Source organism: Microtus ochrogaster, chromosome 4 (genome assembly GCF_000317375.1).
Source record: "Microtus ochrogaster isolate Prairie Vole_2 chromosome 4, MicOch1.0, whole genome shotgun sequence".
In the NCBI taxonomy this organism is placed as follows: domain Eukaryota; kingdom Metazoa; phylum Chordata; class Mammalia; order Rodentia; family Cricetidae; genus Microtus; species Microtus ochrogaster.
In genome coordinates, this window is record NC_022011.1 from 46,022,558 (window position 1) to 46,043,181 (window position 20,624).

General features: G+C 52.1%; 1 protein-coding gene across 2 annotated transcripts in view; it reads right to left on the reverse strand.

Moving 5' to 3' along the window:
- Usp20 (ubiquitin specific peptidase 20) overlaps nucleotides 1-20,504 on the reverse strand; it is a 32,589-nt gene extending 12,085 nt beyond the window's left edge. The window contains exons 1-12 of one of the 2 annotated variants that reach the window (XM_005346114.2): nucleotides 20,425-20,504; nucleotides 14,438-14,515; nucleotides 12,434-12,481; nucleotides 11,739-11,835; nucleotides 10,893-10,946; nucleotides 8,724-8,786; nucleotides 8,319-8,450; nucleotides 7,063-7,159; nucleotides 6,590-6,659; nucleotides 5,067-5,180; nucleotides 3,721-3,799; nucleotides 196-643 (exon numbers count right to left, since the gene is read on the reverse strand). In XM_005346114.2, coding sequence (XP_005346171.1) covers nucleotides 196-643; nucleotides 3,721-3,799; nucleotides 5,067-5,180; nucleotides 6,590-6,659; nucleotides 7,063-7,159; nucleotides 8,319-8,450; nucleotides 8,724-8,786; nucleotides 10,893-10,946; nucleotides 11,739-11,819 — 1,138 coding nt within the window. In that variant the 5' untranslated portion in view covers nucleotides 11,820-11,835; nucleotides 12,434-12,481; nucleotides 14,438-14,515; nucleotides 20,425-20,504. Of the gene's footprint in view, nucleotides 1-195; nucleotides 644-3,720; nucleotides 3,800-5,066; nucleotides 5,181-6,589; nucleotides 6,660-7,062; nucleotides 7,160-8,318; nucleotides 8,451-8,723; nucleotides 8,787-10,892; nucleotides 10,947-11,738; nucleotides 11,836-12,433; nucleotides 12,482-14,437; nucleotides 14,516-17,615; nucleotides 17,701-20,424 lie in introns of those variants that run through there. The other variant, XM_026778372.1, reaches the window with a different exon arrangement.
- Between the last annotated feature and the right edge of the window lie 120 nt (nucleotides 20,505-20,624).

Genomic DNA, 20,624 nt, shown 5'->3' on the forward strand with positions numbered 1-20,624 from the left:
ACAGAGAAACCCTGTCTCGAAAAAACCAAAAAAATAAAAAAAATAAAAAAAAAAATAAAAGCCCAGTGATCCTGGCACTGTGAGGAGGGTTCAGAGGCAGAGTCTCCCCCACCCTATAGCTAGGCAGGCAACAGACACAGGGCTTACAGGCTGTGACTTCCCAGTGGCCCAACCAGTGATCTGGCTGACTGATACCTGGGGTCCGGCAGGGGCTGGTGGACCTTGGTGATGGTGGCTGAGCCTCACTGGATTGGTTGTCGAGGGAGGCCATGGCTGTGTCCACATCAGCATCCTCATCCACTTGTTCGGAGTTGGTGCGCTGCTGGCCCCAGGAGAACTTACGGTCCTTCATTCGTTCCTTCTCAGAGATGGCTCGGCCAGCCTCGTCTGGGATCAGCAGCTCCATCTCAGCCTTCGAGCTTCCTCCACCACGTCCTTGCCCGTCACCCTCACCCCTGTCACTGCTGGAGTCACAGGACAGAAACTCGTCCTCTGATGGGCTTCGGTCGCCATCACGCCTCTCATCCGTGTCACTGGAATCTGAGTCCCGAGCATCAGTGAGTGCGGTTACAGCAGCTACCATGGGCTCCTTGAGCTCTTCATGAAGCTGGTCCATCAAGCAGCGAAGGAACTCCTGGGTGTCCTGCAATCAGAGCCATGTCACTAGGGCTTTACAGGGACACAAGAGCCACATGGGCACTGCTGCTTCTGCCCATAAGGTTGCCAGCCACCTCTAGCAGGACCTGGCAAGCGCCTATGCAGACAAGAGGCCCTTGGCAGTCCCCACCATTCAAGGCTCAGAGAGACTCCTCCCAGGTCACACAGCACACAAAGAGCCAGGGTCCTGGGCGTAAACCACAGAACCAACTTCACCTCTGCTCCTGCACAGTTTGGGAAGAGAGATGAGCAGCACATCAGCCACTGAGGTCTCCTTGCTCCCTGGGCAGAGGTCAGCAGTGTGTCAGGGACCCAGGAAGGGTCAAAGGATAGGACATGGCCAGCCAGACGTTAAGAATACTTCATTGAACAGTGCTACCCAACAGGCCAGGCAGCCAAGCTGATCCCTTCTCTACCAGTGCATCTTCCTACTCCCCCCACATCACCACCATGTGTGTGACACAGAGGCAGGAGGAGAGGCCCTGAAAGCAGAGTCCCACTCTCCTGGCTTACAAGGGCAGGACACAGATCAGGTTGCTTCCCCCAGAAGGATGGTGTCATTTTTAGGGCCTAGTACCTAATCTAGCCCCGCAGGAAGCTGGGAGGTAGCCTACTTGCAGAGATACCCTACTGAGGTGGTGGTGACAGCAGCTGGCCTCAAGGGCTGAGGGCACTGGAAGACATGTGCTCCGAGCCCAGCAGCAATCTGATGAGGCCTGAGCTACTCCTGGGCCACATGAGGGAAACAGGCTCACAGGCATCCAGAGCCAGCTGACCCCAGGAGAGGTCAGTGGGACACACAAGTGGTTTCTGTCCATCAGGAGGGCCGGCATATGAATGAAAACAAGTCTTCAGCTACCACCCACTACTTCTTCCTCTTGCAAGATCAGGGGAATGGCTCACTCAACACAGTGCTTGACACGCCAAGCATAAGACCTGAGTTCAAGAACCAGAATCGACATTGAAAACAAGAACAGATGCGGTGGCATGCACTCGGAGTCTCGGCACTGCCGAGGGAGAGACAGACCCACCCCAGGGGCTCACTGGTCAGCCAGGCTCAACCACACCATCTGTGAGCTCCACACCAGTGAAAGTCACTGTGTCAAAGGAGGTGGGCGGTGTTCACAAAGATGGTCCCTGAGGTCGTCTTCCAACCTCTCTGCGGGCACAAGTGCTTGCACATGCACACACACACCACACACACACACACACACACACATCTTTTTTTAAAAATAAAAGCTCTAGCCAGGCAGTGGTGGTGCACACCTTTAATCCTGGCACTTGAGAGACAGAGGTAGGTGAATCTCTGTGAGTTCCAGGCCAACCTGGTCTATAGGATACAGAGAAAGCCTGTCTCAAAAAAAAAAAAAAAAAAAGAAAGAAAGAAAGAAAGAAAAGAAAAAGAAAAAGAAAAAAGTTTTCTGTCCCTTGCCAAGCTTTCAACCCACATGAAAGCACAAAATCTCCTATGTCCACATAGAGAGGCTACAGCTGTGCCTGGCTTCAGACCAGAAGTATCTGTGGAAGTACAAGGAGCAGGGAAAGCAGCCTCTGCTGGGCCCAGCTGGAGGAGATGATGTCACACAGCAGTCAAGCAGCACACGGGATGGTGTCTACCCTGGCTGAGGGCAGCACAGCACCGTCCAGAATAAAGGTCACTCTGCAGTAAGGGACAGGCTCAGCTTGTCCCTTACCCCTCTCCTGCCCTGTGTGCTGTGTACCTTGGATGTGTAGCTTCTCTGAGCCTTGCTCATCTGTGACATGGGAGCAATGTGTCCCTTTGTGGTAGACAGTGAGCCCAGGCAGCTGCAGTCACCAGTTCCCAGAACAGGTAGTACAGAGGCAGCATGGACTTTCTCAGGCAGACAGCCTGGCGCCCACTCCAAAGATCTGAGCACATACCCCGGGCCCCAGCCTGAGCTGGGTGGCAGTCAAGAGAGTGCAGGCATCTCTAGTGCCCACCACTGCATCTGAGGAACCAACATACAGGCAGCAGAAGAGGTGGCCCAGCCAGGTCCAGCTCTGACTGCAGGTTATCCAGGAGTCCCTGCCAGACCACAGGTCATGTGGGTTCGGCATGGGTTGAAAACTCATACAGCACATTCTTGGGTTCCATGATTTCCTTTCCTTCTTGGCTGCCCTGGAACTCACTCTATAGAGCAGGCTGGCCTCAGACTCACAGAGATCTGCCTGTCTCTGCCTTCCTGAGTGCTGGGACCAAGGGTGTTGTCACCACGCCTACTTGTGATTTTTCTGGACAGAATGCTATGTATGGTAGATCTCAAAGATACACTCTGAGCTAAAAGTTTTTCTTGCCAGTCATGGTCGAGCACACCTGTGATCTTTGATCTCAACATTCAGCACTAAAGAGGTAGGGGCAGGTGTGTGAGTTCAAGACCAGCCTGGTCTACATAGTGAGTTCCAGGACAGCCAGACTTACATAGCAGGAACCTTAAAAAAAAAAAGCCCCCACCCCCGGCCAGAAAAGAAAAAGTCGGGCTCTATGTGTAGAGTGCTTGCAGGGTAAGCCTGCAGGCCCCAGTCTGTTCTCCATACCCACATAAACTTTGGGGCGCAGTGGCACCTATGATCCCAGAGCTAGAGAGGCAAGACTGGAGGACCTGGGGTTTGTCAGCTCAGTAAGTCTAGCCTGTGAGTTCTAGGCTGGTAAGTGACCCTGTCTCCAAATAGTAAGGTGAGGAGTGATTCACAAAATACATCCAACATCAACCTCTGTCCTCCACACACATGCACACGCTCATCTGCATGCACAGACATGCACACACGCACGCACACTAAATAAGTAGTAAATAATAAAAATAAAAAACATCCAAGGAGGCTGGGTGCCCTCCCCGCTGCGTATCTGCTGTGTGGCTGGCATGAGTGACTTGGTCCCTTAAACCTCAGTTTCCTTGTCTATAAATTGGAGCTAAAGGACAGCAGGTTACTGGGAGACACCATGTTCCTGAGTAAGAAAAGCTCTGACAACAGATGCCTGGCCTTTCTGCCTGCTATGAGGTCTGCTCTGGCTGGGCCAGTGTCCCAAGCAGCTAGACAGCTTACCTGCTGGGCATAGCCTCGGAACATCGGGTTGACCAACTTGATCCCATGGGACAGGCTGGTGGGGACCACATAGCTTGGCCTGTGGGGAGACCAAACCTGCTAGCACAGGTGGCCAGCCTTGAGCTACGCCATGTGTGGCAACAGAGCAAGGCAGATCAGGTACCCACAGGGCCAGTTCCCATGACCCCCACTGGCCCCACTGGCCAGGAGACAAGCCCACAATGTCCATTGCTAAAAAACCTAAAATTTCACAAAAGTACAATGAAATAGTATCACCAATATGTACCCACTAAAGAGGACACCTCAGGAGCCTAGTGGTGTCCAGAGAAGAAAGGGCAGAAGTGCACCCAGGGACACCAAGAGAAGCTCTGACCTCTGACCTGTGGAAGAGTGCTCTTTCTTTCTCTCTCTTCTTTTTTTCCAAGACCGTTTCTCTGTGTAGCCCTGGTTGTCCAGGAACTCACTCCGTAGACTAGGCTGGCCTTGAACTCACACAGCTCCACCTGCTTCTGTCTCCCAAGTGCTGGGATTAAAGGTGTGCACCACTACTGCCTGGCTGCCCATTTCAAGGCCTAGTGTGTGCCTGTGAGCATGTTCAATCCCCCCCCCCACCCCCGCTTCACTTATCTTTCTTTACTTTTATTGGTTCTTTTCGTTTGCTTGCTTTTGGAAGCTTGAGGACTATTTTTGTGCAGTTTGAGAGAAAAGGAACAGGGCAGGCATGCTATAAACCTTTGCAGCTGCCGGGAGGAGGGCCAGAGGAAGAGGGAGAGTCAGCCATGCTCGGTAAGGGAGGCTGGCAAGTGGCTGACAGGAGGGCCTTCAGGAAAGGGGGAGAAAGTCGAGAGGCCCAGAACAAGACAAGTGAGGTTTGGGTCAGGATGTGAAGCAGGAGTAAAGAGGAACTTAGTGAGGGTCTGTAAGCAACTGCCTCACCTTCCGCTTGCCCAGAGACCATGCTTCTCATCTTTAAGTTCACTTCACCCTGCCACAACCATGGCCTGGCCAACACCCAAAACTCTGTGTGCAAGTACTCCATCCCCAACTACAGCCTCAACTGACACCTGACACTAGGCAATATGGTCTGTGGGTCTCCGCACAGACATCTGTCAAGACAGCTGTCACCCAGGCTCCATGGTCACCAGCTCTGTGGCTGGGAACAATAATGCCTGCAGCTCTGTACCTCCGCCTCCCCATTCTTCAACAGAACTAGTAAGCTTAGCGATGCAGTGCAGGCTGCCTGTGAGCACTCATGTGCCATGGAACCATCCAGAGGAAGCGCTCCTCCAAGAGAGCACAGCAGTCCAGCCCCACACATCTAGCCAAGGTCATACTCGGACACTCACCGTTTCTTGTGCCAGACCTCAGAGATCAACTTCTGGTAACTCTTGCACAAGGCTGGCTTCTTGTCTGTACGTACCAGGCCACCACACTCCAGGAAGAACTGAGTGAGTGGGGGGCTGGGTTGGGGGTAAAGAATCAGGACAGAAGAGAAATGGAAGGAACAGTGTTATTTAGAAAGAACTAGATTAGGGCTGGAGAGATGGCTCAGCACATAGAGGTGTCTGTCACTGAGCCTGGTGACCTGAGTTCGATCCCTGGGACCTAAATCCACCTATGCTCACACATACACACTAGAGACAGGGTTTCTCTGTATAGATTGGACAGTTTCTTGGCTGTACTGGAACTCACTCTGTAGACCAGGCTGGCCTCAAACTCACTGAGATCCACTTGCCTCTGCCTGGGGAGAAACTGCTGACAGTGGGCCCCTAGGATTGAGAGCCAGGAAGGCCTTGTCCATTCCAGGAAACAAACACCCATCTCTCCTGAGTCAGATCCAGGCTCCCTGCCCAGGTCCTGAGACTGGGACTCTGAAAGAACAGGGGTAGAGGTTCCCCTGCTCTCCCCGAGCCTACTCTGTAGGACTTGTCAGGTGGGAGGGCACCTCCTCAATTCTGCTTTCTACATGTTACAGAAACTGTCACACATACATTCACATGCATGAGCACACACATACATGCACATTAAACAAATGTATACAAACAATGTCAATTGACCATATTGTCACTGTGAACCTTTGGGGGCTGTCCTTCCAAACTTTTTTTTTATTGTGGAGGGGGATTGGTTTTTCGAGACAGGGTTTCTCTGTGTAACAGCCCTGGCTGTCCTGGAACTCACTCTGTAGATCAGGCTAGCCTCGAACTCACAGAGATTCACCTGCCTCTGCCTCCCAAGTGCTGGGATTAAAGGCCAGTACCATCCGGCTCAGACTTTTTTAGGTATGCAAATCTGTTCCCTCTTCCCCTCCTTTCTATATGTTAATTGTTAACATGCAACTGTATACAGGAAAAGGGGAAGGTTGCTGAATTTGCTCTATCATTCCTGTGTGTGAAACAATGAACACACATACTCTCAATCACAACCCTGTAGAGACTGCCACTACATGGGCCTGCACCCCATCTGGCAACCTCCCTTTCCATCTGCCAGGTTCTGCACCCCTCACTTCAGTAAACATTGGCCTACACTCCCCACAAGACAGCAATACAATGAACTTACTCTCTTGCAGATAGACCACATGGACTCAGTATTAGGATGGAACCAGGGACTCGCACATGCTAGGCCAACTCTCCACAAATGAGCTACACCCTTCCCCAACCAGGGATGCTGAGCACCCCTATGCCTATCATGCCTCCTCCTCCCTGGTCCTGTGAGGGACGGCAGTCACTGGGCATGCCTGGGTTTAGGGGTTTGGAAGTGCGTCTATCCCATGTCTATGGCCAGTGTGCAATGCACAGAGTGGAGACTGCTACTCCTTCTAGGGTTTTGCCTGGGACAGCTCCTGCCCTTCCCTCAGGAGAGGACAACCTACCAATTGGACAAGGCCTGCAGGGCAGCATTCATGTAGCAGGAGTTTCCCAGGTTCTTCATGCCCGTGAGGCCTGAAAACAACATGGAGAAGAACTGAGAGCCCTGCCCAGAGGGCCCTCACAAGCTCCTCGGCTGAGCTCTAGCCACCCCATGTCCGCGGCAAATCTGTATCCCACCCCAGAGATCTCCCAGAAGTCAGCATGGCTGTTGCTCAGAACACCTAAGCAGGGTTGGGTGTGCCACATAAAAGGGCCCCTTAGCTACTCTGCCCAGCTCACACTCCAAACCACACAGACGAGGAGGCCACACACACAGCTTCAAGCAGCTGAGAGAGAGATGAGCACATCTATAGGGACAGCACGTCCTGTGTGTCTCCCACCCTGCTCACTGCACCACGGCAGACGGAGCCAGCAGAGACAAGCCCCTGGCTTCCCATGCTGTCTGCCCTACGGCTCCCCTGGTGTCAGCCATTACCTCGAGGTTTCAGGTCATCATCCTCAGACTCAGACTCTCCTTCGTCAGCCACAGCAATAGGGACGGCTCTCAGAGTGTAGGAGGGTGGTGGGGAGTCCTGTGTTAAAGACCCATGTGAGGAAATTGGGGTGAAGAGGGGGACCTGAATGCACTCACCTTCTCCCAGGGGAAGCATTACAGCACCTCAGCATATAGCCAGTACTGAGTGAGCCCAACAAAGCCAAGGGTGTCATGCAAGGGGAGACTGGGGACCATCTCTGGGAACTGCCGTACATGTAATTTGTAAGAACTGTGTTCCTTTAGAAGACATTGGGGGTGGGGGAGGAGTGAAGAAAACCACACAATCCCAGTTTCCTGAGCAAGCACTGCTAACTGTGGTACACTTCTGTACATTTTTACCATTTAACACACACCAACAAAGGACATCATACAATGTCACAGCCTGAAAACCTTCAGGGCCGGGGAGTCATCTCAGTGGGGAGGAGAACACACTGCTCTTGCAGAGGACTCACACCAGGAGGCTCACAAGCGCAACCCCAGCTCCAGGGCTCTGATAATTCCCTCTTGCCTCCTTAGGCTCCTGAACTCATGCACACAAACACACCTGCACACGCAGAAGAAAAATACAATCTTCTACCCCCTTCTTTTTAAAACCTAAAAACAAAGACTTCACAAACATCTCCCAGTCACACTGTACTCAGTAGACACTTTTAGCTATGGCATGCCGTCTCAGCAAGAAGGCAACAGAGCCACATGCACACACCCACAGACCACACACATCATGCCCACACCACCCCATAACTCCCTGTCCTTCCAGGGTTGCTAATCTAGCCTTACAGATGGGCTTGCTGACCCCTACCAAGTACCAGGCAGGCCAGGGCCGAGTCTGCCATCCTGAGGAAGTCTCTGCTGCTGGAGGAGCTGTTCTCTCACAGGGTCGTCCACAGAGGAGCAGGCCACAGTAACTACTCTCAGGTTCCTCAGGATACGCTTTAGGTGTGGGACCTGCCAGGGACTACCTGTGACTCTGCTGGGCCCTCCCAGAGCCATGAACGGAGCCATGCACTTCCCCAGTCTTCCCTGCTCCTGCTCCTCTGTGTTCTCACAGCCCTACATGGGCCCTGACACAACTGGGCTCAGTGAGTACTTGCTGACCAGAGCTCCTTGTCACATACTTCTGCTGGACCCCCTGGCTCAGATCACACTGCCCCATCAGGACATGGCTGCCAAAAACCAGCCAAGCGCTGCACCCCTACCTGCTCTGAGAGCTTGGCTGAGGAGCTGGACAGGTGGACTGCCAGGCGCTGCTCCAGGAAGACTTCACGCTCACAGGCATAGCACCACACCCGGAATGTGGTCAGGTTCACAGTCAGGTTGTGCTTTTTCACCTGCAGGGTAAGAGCCTAAATAAGGTTCAAGACAACTTGGCCAAGCAGGTGCCCTGACCCAACATGGCCCCCCGCCTCCCAGGAAGAGGAGGCCTGGTCAGTGTCCAGGAGCTGAGGCTAGCCCATCCTCCATCCAGACAGGGCCAGTGTGGGAGGCTGGGCCTGCTGCAACAACTGTGCAGGAACCGACCCCTCTTTTCTCGAGGCCCAGGGCAGGTGAAGCCAGGAGGCCGTGGCAAGGGCTGTGCCCTGCTTTCCCACCCCCACACCCACCTGTGCATGAATGGTGCTGTGGTCAGCAAAGGACTCTCCACAGCCAACATAGGGGCAGGTGACCTGGAGAGAGAGCCAGTGTCAGCACAGTAACTCTAGCTACCCCAAGGCAGTGTGACTTGGTGCTATCCAACATGTGACTGAGGAGCTCCCATCCCAAAATAACAAAAGTCTAGTAATCAAAGATGAGTGTGGCCACCAAAATAAATGGCCCTTCACTGAGTTAAGTAGACACTGTGCCCAGATGCTGGGGCCAGTGCTTGTCCCTTTACTTCATGAGCAAGGAACAAGGGACACTGAATGGGCATGGGGTATTCAAAATACAGGGTGGCAACAGCCGGAGTCCAGCACTAACCCAATGTCCCATAACCGGGTCAGCTCACCTCTGACCCACCTTTTGCCTCACTTTTGACTCTCCCAGAACCACCTTCCCTGCAAACCCAGCTTCAGAGTCTCCTTCATAGGCCTTTACCCCAGTTTGGAAGTCAGCCACCACAGTCCCCCTTCTCCAGGAGTACCTGGTGTCATGGACAGATAGTCTAGGAATGACCTGAAGGCCATGGTCAAAGCACACCAATGCTGTATCAGGCTCCCACATCTGTCCTCTGGAGGGCCTGGGGTTCCCATGAAGCAGGAGCACGTCTCTGTCAGCCCTTCTGGCTGTCTCCTGGGTACCCGGTGGACTACAATCCTGCTCATTTCTGAGTGACAGGTCAGGGTCCCTCTGGGGTCCTAGAACTTCTGCACAGACTTATTCTTTTGTTTCTGCTGGTGACAGGCAGGCCAGATAACCCGGGTGGCTATGCAGACCAGGCTGAAAGCAAACCTGTGACAATCTTCCTGCCTTGGCTCTTGCATGCTAGAGTACAGTCTGCATTATCACACCCAGTATGCTGCAGTCATTTTGTTTAAGATTTATTTTTCTGAGTGTGGTGGTGCACGCCTTTGGGAGGCATTTGGGAGGCAGAGGAGGGTAAATCTCTATGAGTATGAGGCCAGCCTGATCTAGAGAGTGAGTTCCAGGACAGCCAGGACTGTGTAGAGAGATCCTGACAATCAATCAATCAATCAATCAATCAATCAATCAATCAATCAATCAATAAATGGGAAATTTAGAGGGCTGGGTTACACGCCTGTAATCTCAGCACTTGGGAGGCAGAGGCAGGTGGACCTCTGATTTTGAAGCTAACAAAGGAGTTGTAGCACAGAGAAACCCTGTCTCAAAAAAAAAAAGAGGGGGTATTTGTTTTTTAAAAAACAGGGGTCTCGGGCTGGAGAGATGGCTCAGTGGTTAAGAGCATTGCCTGCTCTTCCAAAGATCCTGAGTTCAATTCCCGGCAACCGCATGGTGGCTCACAACCATCTGTAATGAGGTCTGCTGCCCTCTTCTGGTTTGCAGACACACACAGACAGAATATTGTATACTGTATACATAATAAATAAATAAAAAAACAACAACAAGGGTCTCTCTATTTAGCCCTGGCTGTCTAGTGTATACTGTGTAGACGAGGTTAGCCTTGAACTCACAGAAATCCTCCTGCCTCTGCTTTCTGAGTGGTGAAATTAAAGAGGTGCATTACCATACATGGACTTTTGAGAAAATTTAAATAACACTTTTGAGCATGATTATAAAATCTACCCCATATTTATAGAATATTTGACTATTACTTGTAATACAGAGAAAAATGGAAATTACTTGAAATTCTACACCCCAGAGAAAAGTGGCATATCTTGATACATCATCTACCTTTATTCTTTTTTCTTTGAGACAAAGTTCATGTAGCTCAGGCTATCCTAAAACTAGCTATCTAGACCAGGATGTGCCACCACAACTACCCACTTCTACTCTCTGATGACAACAATCACAGCACTGAGGGACTCCCTGGATGCTAACAAGGAACGGCATCCGTCTGGTTATTCTACCCTGTCCCCACGACAGGGCCTGTGGGCAGTGGACCACACAGTGAAGTCAGGCCTGGCTAGGAAGTCTGACCAGCAAGACTCCACAAAAGAAGAGTTCGTGGAGACAGAATCATTGGCCCAGAGCCTCCTCCAGCTTGATGTTTTCAGCCCGAGTAGCCATCCCAGGGACTGTCCCTGGGGCCTGAACTTGTAGCATCGAGGCTAGGTACTCCCAGGCCAGAGTTCAGACTCATGAGGATTCTTTACCTGGAGGCAGGCCCATAGGTTAGGTCCAGCAACACCACAGGACTGGCAGGTTCCCTGAGAGAGGGAGGGAGGGAAGAGAGAAAGGTGTAAGCGGCCAAGGGAGTAAAACACAGGAACTCCTCTCTACCAGCCGCTGCTCACTCCCTTGACTTCAGAGGCCTTCCTTTCCCAACCTACTACCTACATTGGGGCCTGTGGGCACTTTCATCTGAGTGAGGTGAGGTCCTAGCTGTCCTGGAACTCACTCTGTAGACCAGGCTGACCTGGAACTCACAGAGATCCTCCTGCCTCTGCCTCCCAGGTGCTGGGATCAAAGAAGTACACACACCTGACAACCCAGGGCCTTGCTTGCGCCCAGGCATGGAGCCACACCCTCAGTCCATGCAGTCTTCTTACGGAATTTCACATCAACAACCAGATGACATGACTACATGTCACTCAGGGAAGAAGCTCATCTTCCCCTGCAGGAACCCCGAGCAAGCTAGGGGCACATCTGTGAGAGCGTATGAGAGGCTAGGGTGTGGCTAAGCTGTTCTGCACTTGTCCAGAGCGCCAGAAGAAAAAACAAGAACCACCTCTGTATGCCCATCCTTTCCTTCTGAAGGCTGTGCACCCAGTGGGAATGGATGGTGCCATTAGTGAGTCTCAGGGGCTTGATCTAAACTGATTAATGGCAGCAGAACCCAAGGCCTGGAAGAAAGCTCTCAAGCAGATGCCAGCAGGGCCATTACACACAGAAGGCTATGCAGAGCTGGGGGCAGGGCAATGCTGCCCTGCCTCACAAAGTCTCCCCAAGGCCATAGCAGCCCAAGGCTGAACCCCAATTCCTGAGGACTGTTCCTCTACCTGAGACTTAAGCAGCAAGTCCTCTTTGGTCACCTCCCCTATGGAGTCAAGGTGAGGGCAGATGTCTCTGGCATCTCCCATTCTGGCCCAGGCTCCCCTGTAAGGAGACACAGCAGGTTAGAGGCACCCGACACACACAATCAATGACACCACAGGGGACAAGAGGTTACTGGCATGGCTGGTTGCAATCCCAGCTCCACCTCATAGCAGCTGGTAACCCAGCAAGCTGCTTCACCTCCCTGGGCCTCCCTTTCTTAGTCTGAGGAGAAAACAGCTGTCTCACTGGGTTGGTATGATGATTCACAGAATTAAAGGGTATCAGGGCAGGGCTGGCACACGGCTTGACAGACAGCATTCTGAACAATGCTGGCTGGCTACGAGGCTTAGGTTCACTGGTGGGGAGACACTGGAATCATGCCAATCCCTCAGGAACTGCACACCACCCTGTCCAGACCCATGGGAGCTGTTGGAGATTCGTGTCTGTGATCTACTCCACCAACTGGGCAGGCAGAGGAATGGCTGGCTTTCAAAACTGCCTTCTCTGAACAGGCAGGGCTGTCTTCTAAGGAGCCCAAAGGCAGATGAGCGTCCTGAAGCTGCAGTCTCAGCGGAGACGCTCAACTGCAGGTCATATATCAAAGGCAGCACAAGTGGGACTACCTTCAGGAACATCTGAGCAATGACAGAAGACTCACCCAGGAAGCAGGATGGAAGAGGTCGCCAATGTGTCAACAGCAGTGTATCTGGGTGACAGATGTCATGGGGTAGGAAAATTAGCTTTGCTGCTATAGTAAATGACACACTCATAGGAAAAGCAAACTCAGATGTTCTAAAAGTACTAGGCAGAGGAGATAGGTCCCTCTCTAAGGGTGACAGGCATGCCTTCACACACGACAGACTTCCCTCCACACATGACATCCCTCCACACACGGCAGACATCCCTCCACGTGTGACAGACATCCCTCCAGACACGACAGACATCACTCCTGATGTTCTTCTGCAAACTATTTCACTTTAAATCAGACAAAGAAAAGTCAATCTGTCTGAAAAGTCACCGCTCTGCCAGGTGGGGGCGCACTCTGGCTCTCTAGGCTGTCGTCTGGCAGATGTGCTGCATTAGGCAAGCTGCGGGAGGGCACACAGGATATCCCCGCGTGTTTTTGCAAAGTCCTGGGAATCTGGCTATTTTAAAAGGAGACACCAGGGCTGTAGTGATTGTGTCTATAATCCCAGCAGGGCAATCACAGGCCAAAGTCTGGGACTGGAGACATGGCTCAGCAGTTAAGAACACTGGCTGCTTTTCCTGCAGACCTGGGTTTGGTTTCCAGCACTCTCATGGTGGGTGGCTCACAATCATCCCTAACTCCAGTTCCAGAGGATCAGACACCCCTTTCTGACCACTGCAGGTACCAGGCAAGCAAATACATATATCCTGGCAACACAATCACCACACACACACACACACACACACACACACACACACACACACACACAAATAAAATGGTGCAAAGAAAGTTTAATGTCCCCTCTGCTACACAGAAAGTTGGAGGCTATCCTGGGGTATATGAGACCTTGTTTAAAAAAATTAAAACAGCCAGGCAATGATGGAGCACACGTTTAATCCTGGCACTCAGGAGGCAGAGGCAGGTGGATATATGTGAGTTTGAGGCCAGCCTGGTCTACAAGAGCTAGTTCCAGGACAGGCTTGTACAGGCTCCAAAGCTACAGAGAAACCTTGTCTTGAAAAACAACAAATAAATAAATAAATACAAAGCCAGGCTTAGTGGCACGCCTTTTAGCCTGGACTACAGAGCGAGTTCCAGGGCAGCTACGGTTACATCGATCCGGTCTCAAAAGAAAGTCAGGGGAGGAGTTCAAAATAAATAACAACCAAAAAACCTGTTTAATACTTGAACAGAATTAGTCTAGGAACCTGACAGCTGATTCTGGCTCAAACTTTTGCTAAGAAAGACTCAAATAAGCCACAGGTGTAGGTGGAGCCTAGAGCGCCCTGAGCAACAGCCAGGGCTACATTTCCCCAGCAGCCCAAAGGTGGTCACAGTGCACCCCCTCTCCACCTCCAGGGTCAGCCAGGCAGCACACGAGACACTATGCTGATGGTGCCAGCTACTAGACCGAACAGAGTCCTGGGCCAATCCAATAAAAGCCTTCTCTGTTGTCTTGGCAGCTATGACGGCCCTAGTAGCACAGACCAGGAGATCGTTGCTTCGTGTCTCAGCAATAGCCATCCCAGAGGGAGGGCTTCAGGCCTCGCTCACTTGTGAGTGCTCTCTTTCTCTCTCTAAGATGTGTTAATTTTTATTTGTGTGTGTGTGTGTGTGTCAGAGGACAACTACAGGAGTCACTTCTCCCCTTGCACTATGTGGGTCCCCAGGGCTGGAACGCAGGTTGGCAGGCTTTGGAGGTAAGCCCCTTGACCTGCAGAGCCATCCTGCTGGCCTCTGTTCTCTAGGAAAAAAAAAAAAAAGCAAATAAAGGCAGCTTTGTCATGCATTCCTCTTCACTTTATCCCAAGCATCCTGAGACCAGTATAGCTTCGCTCCCCTTCTGCCTCAAATGGCAAATGCCCAGCATAAGAGCCCCATATCATCAGCAAAAGCGACCTGTGACATGTGAGTATAATCCTGTGCCTTCTAGGACAGCTAGCTCCTCTGGAAATATTTGAGGGGTACACCTACCTGTCAATGGCACATGCAGGAGGAGGTCAGCACAGACATCCTCTGTTGACAGTCACGGGCTGCTGAGTAGGCCTGCACCTGGGGGTAAATGAAATATTTCGTACAGAATCTACTTTAAAATTCCTCTTGGTTGAAAACATCCCACACGGTCTGGGGAGCACACATAGTAGCTGCCTGGGGCTTCCACAGGCTTTGTGTTTCTCATGGACAGTGACACCATCCTTCCAGGCTGGGTACAGAACTGGCAGGCCCTCTGGAGAGGCGTCTGAGCCCTCCACACATGCCACCAAGTCCTTCAGATTACCTTTGGAGCCTCTCTGAAGCCCCAGTCTTCAGTCACCGAGGGGCTACAGCACCACTAGGGTCATCAGAGTTGCCGCTGCCCCTGCTTCCTAGGTGGGCCGCAGTCTCCAGATGTGGGCAGTCCAAAAAGGGATGGGCAGTTGGAAGGTAATTTAAAATGGCCACATGACAACAACAGGGTTCAAAGTTCTAAATTCCAAACCTTACTGGAAGCCAGGTTTTTTTTTTTTTTTTTTTGGTCTGTTCAGAGGCTAAAGCTGTGCTGGCCCTGTCCCAATGCTATTTTGGGCAGAGGTGGGGTTTTAGTGTCTCTGCCACATGCGCCAGCATTCCAGAGGGGTGTGCTGAGGAAGGAGGAGTTGGATTATGATCTTGGTGCCCAGAACAGAATGACAATGACAGGCCCTTTTTTTTTTTTTTCACACGAAGTCTCACTATGTAGCCAAGGCTGGCCTAGAATTCATTGTATAGTCCAAGTGGGCTTCCTTCCTCGGGGCCCTCGAGTGCTAGGACTGCAGACAAGCATCCACATACCCAGTGTCAGACCCACTTTTAATTCCCAAGAGCAAATGGAGTCCAGTTTCTACAAATTGAGAGAAAAAAGTCCCCACAGCTAACAAGCCTCAGAATGGTCACTGCCCCTATTCCTCCCAGAAAGAGATAGGTGGCATGTCATTGAGTTTGTCCTGTCAGCTTTGCAAACAATCAGTGCTGGTCCACACAGAACCTAACTTTAAATCATCTGCTAACCTTTCCAAATGACAGACATAAGTAGCCTGGATATACAGGTCACATCAAGGACCCTACAAGACAACCTTGGCCCACTGCATCACTTGCTGTGTATTTGATTCTGGAGCATGGCCATGGCACCCACAGTTGCACACAATGTAATTTAAATGAGAGAGTGTAACCCCTGGCCCATGCCGTCACCTCAGTACTCAGGCTAATGAGGCAGGAGGATTTCGAATTCCAGATTTGCCTGGGCTACAGAGAAGGGCCTTTTCCCGTGCAGAGCAGAGGGGGCGCACACCTTTAATCCCAGCACTTGGGAGGCAGAGGCAGGCGGGTCTCTGTGAGTTCAAGGGCAGCCTGGTCTACAGAGTGAGAACCAGGACATCCGGGGCTCCACAAGGGAAACTCTATCTCAGAACAAAACAAAAGCCACAGAGAAAGGGAAGGGAAACTGAGGAAGGGAGGGAAAAGGTGGCCTCTTTAAGAGGGGGAAAATCATTGAAAAATTAGTAAGTTAGCATATAGACTAGACATTAGATAATAACATTTTCAATAATTGACCTGGGGTGGCAGTGAGGGTGCACATGTGTGCTTGTGTGTGTGGAAGCCAGAGGCCAACCTTGGGTGTCACTTCTCTGGAGCTATTCACCTTGTTTCTTGAGACAGGGTGTCTCACAGAACTTGAAGCTCATTGGTTAAGCTAGACTCGCCAGTGAACCCTAAGGATCTCCCCGTCTTTACAGACACACACCACACATCCAGATTTTTCTCCTGAGTTCTGATGACTGAACTCAGGTCCTCACGCTTGCTAGGCAAGAACTATACTGACCGAGCACCTCTGCAGCACTGATAACAACTCAATTGTCCCACCCTACCCCCCAAATTCCTACACTGGCCTCCTAAGTGCCACCACCCTAGCAAAGACGGAGGTAAGGACTTTGGAGAAATAAGTAACAATCAGGTCTCTGTGGTGGGACTTATGCTTCTGAGTCTCAAGCACAAAGAAGAAATGGAGGCTGTCACACAGCAAGGCCACACGAGTCCAGTGAAAAGGGTCTTCTGAAACCTTCATCCTGGGCTCCAACCTCCAGAACTTGAGACCATTAATTTTTGCTGTTTAAGCAGCCTCCCCCTCTCCCCCCGTTGCACACTGTCACAGCAGCCTTGGAGAACGGTTATTGTAAAGGCTTTACAGGAGAAAAGCATTCTCTGGCTGTGCGCAATGACATCCTCCCTTACTGCTGCTTGAGATACGTGGGATAAAAGGCCAGAATGTCTGTGCTTACTTTTCCATGAATCAGCAACAGCGACATTAGGAGAAGCAGATATGGAAAATAAAGGGGGGAAAAGCCAGTAATTAGTGAAGGCAGGAGAATGAGGGGTCATCGTGTTATTCAAGCAACCCTCTCTGGCAGGAATGGCAGCTTCGCTTCGGACAGAAGAGCAAAGCCACCTGCCTGAGGTCACACAGTGAGGAAGGGACACAGCTGGAAGGGGGCTGGTCCGGTGTGCCAGCAGGCCTCTAATAAAGGCTGAAAGAGAAGATCCATGAAAGTACTAGGTGCTGTGTTCAGGCCCCCTGAAGAGCAGCTGGTCCCACTGGGCAACCGCCCTCAGGGATCGGCTAGGCCACACCCTCATGTCTTGGAGCTGGAGAGTAGGGATGGAGGCAAAGAGCCCACCTCTCCTGCCCTGTCAGACCTGAGTGATGCAGCATAGGCTCTTGTACCTTCCCAGGGAGCTGGCAACAGGGAAGCCCCACCCTCAGGAGCGGAATGGGGGCGGGGCCTAGGAGAAGCAGTGAGGCTGCGCAATTATTCCGAAGGCCTGGCAGCCTCAGGTGCCCGTTACTCATCACTTTCCCCAGAGCTTCTGGTAATATTCCTCCGACTCCCAGGGAGTCGCTGATCCTTTGGGATCCGAAGGTGGCACTGCCGAGCCTCCGCCCACACAGGTTCTCACAGCCACCATTCACAGATCCTCTCACTAGCCAACCACAGCCCCTTCCCCGCACGCCACACCCCTTGCCTACACGTGCACCTTCCTTTTCTCACTTTGTCCCCCACATTCCAGACACTGCCCACCTCCAGGACTAGTCCAACCTATCACACCTCCAGTTCTCCCTGCCCACCACGGACCCTACCTTAGGAACTCTGCTAACCGCTCCAGGTCTTGAACTCTCCCAGGGTAAGCCCGCAGGACCCTCACACTGCCCGGGGAAGCCATCCATCACCAAAAGTGGGGAAAGCTAGACTCGAGTACAGGAGCAAAGCTCTGGAGCCCCAGAGCCAGCACCCAAACCCAGGAGATCTGCCCTGCAGTCCGCGCTCTAAATGAACTGTGGCTTCCAACATCCCAAATGCGCCAGCCAGCAGGGCACTGGGATAATGTTCACCTCGAAGCTCCAGCCACGACTACACAGCAAAGTCCTCTTTTTTTTTTTTTTTTTTTAAAGAAAAATAAAAGTGCCAGCCTGGGAGAGTCCCAAACCTACACCCTTTCCTTTTCATTTATTCCTAAAAGGCAACAGTAGAGGGTGGCTCAGCCCTGTTCAGTGAATTGCTCTCTGAGGATGGCTCAGGAGAGGCTTGGAAAAAAGGCTTCTGTTGGAGCTAGGAGGTAGCCTGCCTAGCCTGGAGTTTCCTCTGTAGACCAAGCTGGCCTCAAACTCAGACTTCTGCCTGCCTGTGCCTCTGCCTCTCAAGTGCTGGGATTAAAAGCCTGTACTATCACGCCTGCATTTTTGTTTTTTGTTTGTTTGTTTTTTAATGATTTCTTAACGTTAAGATAGTCAAATGTAGCCCAGACTCAGGCCAGGCTAGCCTCAAATTCTTTAAGTAGCTGAGTATGACCCTGAACTTCTGACCCTACTAAGGGTTGGGACTATGGCATGAAACAGTATGCCAGGCTTATGCAATCCTGGAGATTGGACCCAGGGTGCACCATGCACACTAGGCAAGAACTCTACCAACTGAACCACATCCCCAATCCTTCAAAGATGAATCAATCAATCTCTCTCTCTCTCTCTCTCTCTCTCTCTCTCTCTCTCTCTCGCTCTCGCTCTCTCTCTCTCTCTCTCTGAGACAGGGTTTCTCTGTGTACCCTGGCTGTCCTGGAACTTGCTCTGTAAACCAGGCTGGTGTCAAATTCAGAGCTCTGCCTGAACACCAGGATTAAAGGCCACCATCGCCACCATCATCAAACAAGCATTTCTTGAATGCTCACAATGGCAGGGGCCATCCAGATGTCAATGTTCCTTGGGCATCCATCTAGCTCCACAGAGAAATCGGCACCCAGTCCTAACTTCCAAGCCAAACTAAAACCGGAGACTCCTCTTTGAAGTAGAAGAGGAGAAGCCCTCACTTTCCTGCAGGATCCCAATGAGAAGCAGCCTCGCTTTCAAGAACAGGACTCAGGAGGGGCTGTTGTCTCTCCACCCAGGCACCGAAGTCAGATTCCCGGCTGCCACAGTCTGATGAGTACTCGTGTCAAACGAGAATCAACTCCATCTGCCACAGCCTAGGGAGTGGACATCACCTGCCATTCTGACTTCAAGGAGGAGCGTGAAAGAGGGAGAACGGCTATGTATCAAGTGTCCCTCTATATCTTCAAATAAGGACTGTCTGGAAATTCTCCTGACCATCTTGACTCTTTCCTTGAAGGTACCAGAGTGGCCCAGTACCCTAGGGGCTATGGGGCGGGCAGGGCATGGCCAGGCAGGGAAGTTAAGAACTACCTCAGAGCCCGTGAGAGTTGACCCTGGGTTCAAGTCTCTGCGTTGGTGCAGCAATTCCCAAGGAGTCTCTTTTTCAGCCAACTGAGACATGGCGTCTAGTAAGTATCATATACATCTGAGGATGGCTGAAACACTGCGTATGGGGGTGGGGGTCAAGACTTCAATACTTAATTCCTTTTTGATCAAAGCCAAAAGGCTGTTTCAAGACATTCCAGTCTTTTCTAAGGGGAATGATAACCTCAGAGAAAATTGTTCTGGAGAAAAGCCAAGGCATGGCAGACATGCCTCCCTGCTTCAGAATAGTCTTCCAGAAAAAGTCCCATCAGCCCCTCCCCCAGCCCATGATCTGGAACACCAGCTGCAAGACCAGCAGCAGAGACCCATAGAGACCCACTGTCCCCTGACGCAAGTCCCGCAGCTGAGAAAACTATGGCCCCGCCCCAGCTCCATCTCCCAGCTTTGTAACTTGATGCACCGGTTACTTCTCTAAGCCTCGCAGCTTTCTCTAACTTCCTCAGTTGGAAGGCAGACCCAACTGCATCAACTTCGTGGGATTAGACGGGAGACTTCAGGAGAGAATGCTTAGCCCAGTGCCTGCCACAGAGTTAAGTGTCCAGTAAGAAGTGCTTTGCTCCAGAGGAAGTTAGTAACTAAGGAGTCCCTAAAAGTCCCATGTGAGCCATTACGCATGCACTTATCCATCTCCTAAGTGTTTATGGATACCTCTCAAAGCTAACTACCCACGCAACATCTTGGGGGTGGGAGGTGTATAGGGCAGAGCGACAGTCCTCCAGGCCAAAGGAGACACCCCGAGCTCTCGAAGGGCAGTCCCCAGCCTCACACCTTGGAGCGGCTGAACGTCAGTGTCACCCTTCCTAGAGACCAGTGGCTGCAGGCCACCCTGGGGCGGGCAGTTGGCACCCCCGCCAAGGACTCAGCTTTTGTCCGTGAGGAATAAATTTTACAAGTCTGGGGCCCGGAGCTCGAGTGGCCTCGCGCTGGCCTTCCGAGCGACGTGCGGCCTGCCAAGAAGAAGCCAGGGCCGTGGGGACTTGGGGCGGACATAAGAGCCGGTCGATGGGTGGGCGGCGGAGACCTCGCTCCAGGTCGCGGCTGCCCCGCAAAGCCAGGCCTCCCCTGTTCGCAGCGGCGGCGCGATTGTCCCTGTTCTAGCGGCCCAGCCCACGGCACCAGGCAGCAGCCGTCCGAAACTCACCTGCCGTCGCAACCGCGCCGCCTGTCAGTCAAGCGCACCCACCGCGACGCAGCGCAGAGTCTTGAGGCTCTGCCTGCCGTGCCCCGCCTCCTAGCCGTCAGGCGTCCAATCGGGAGAGCCTATGCCAAGGACGGGGGGGGGGGGGTCATGGCCCTGCCTCCTAGGGGGCGGATCCGTGCGTGCTGGGGGCGTGGCCGTGC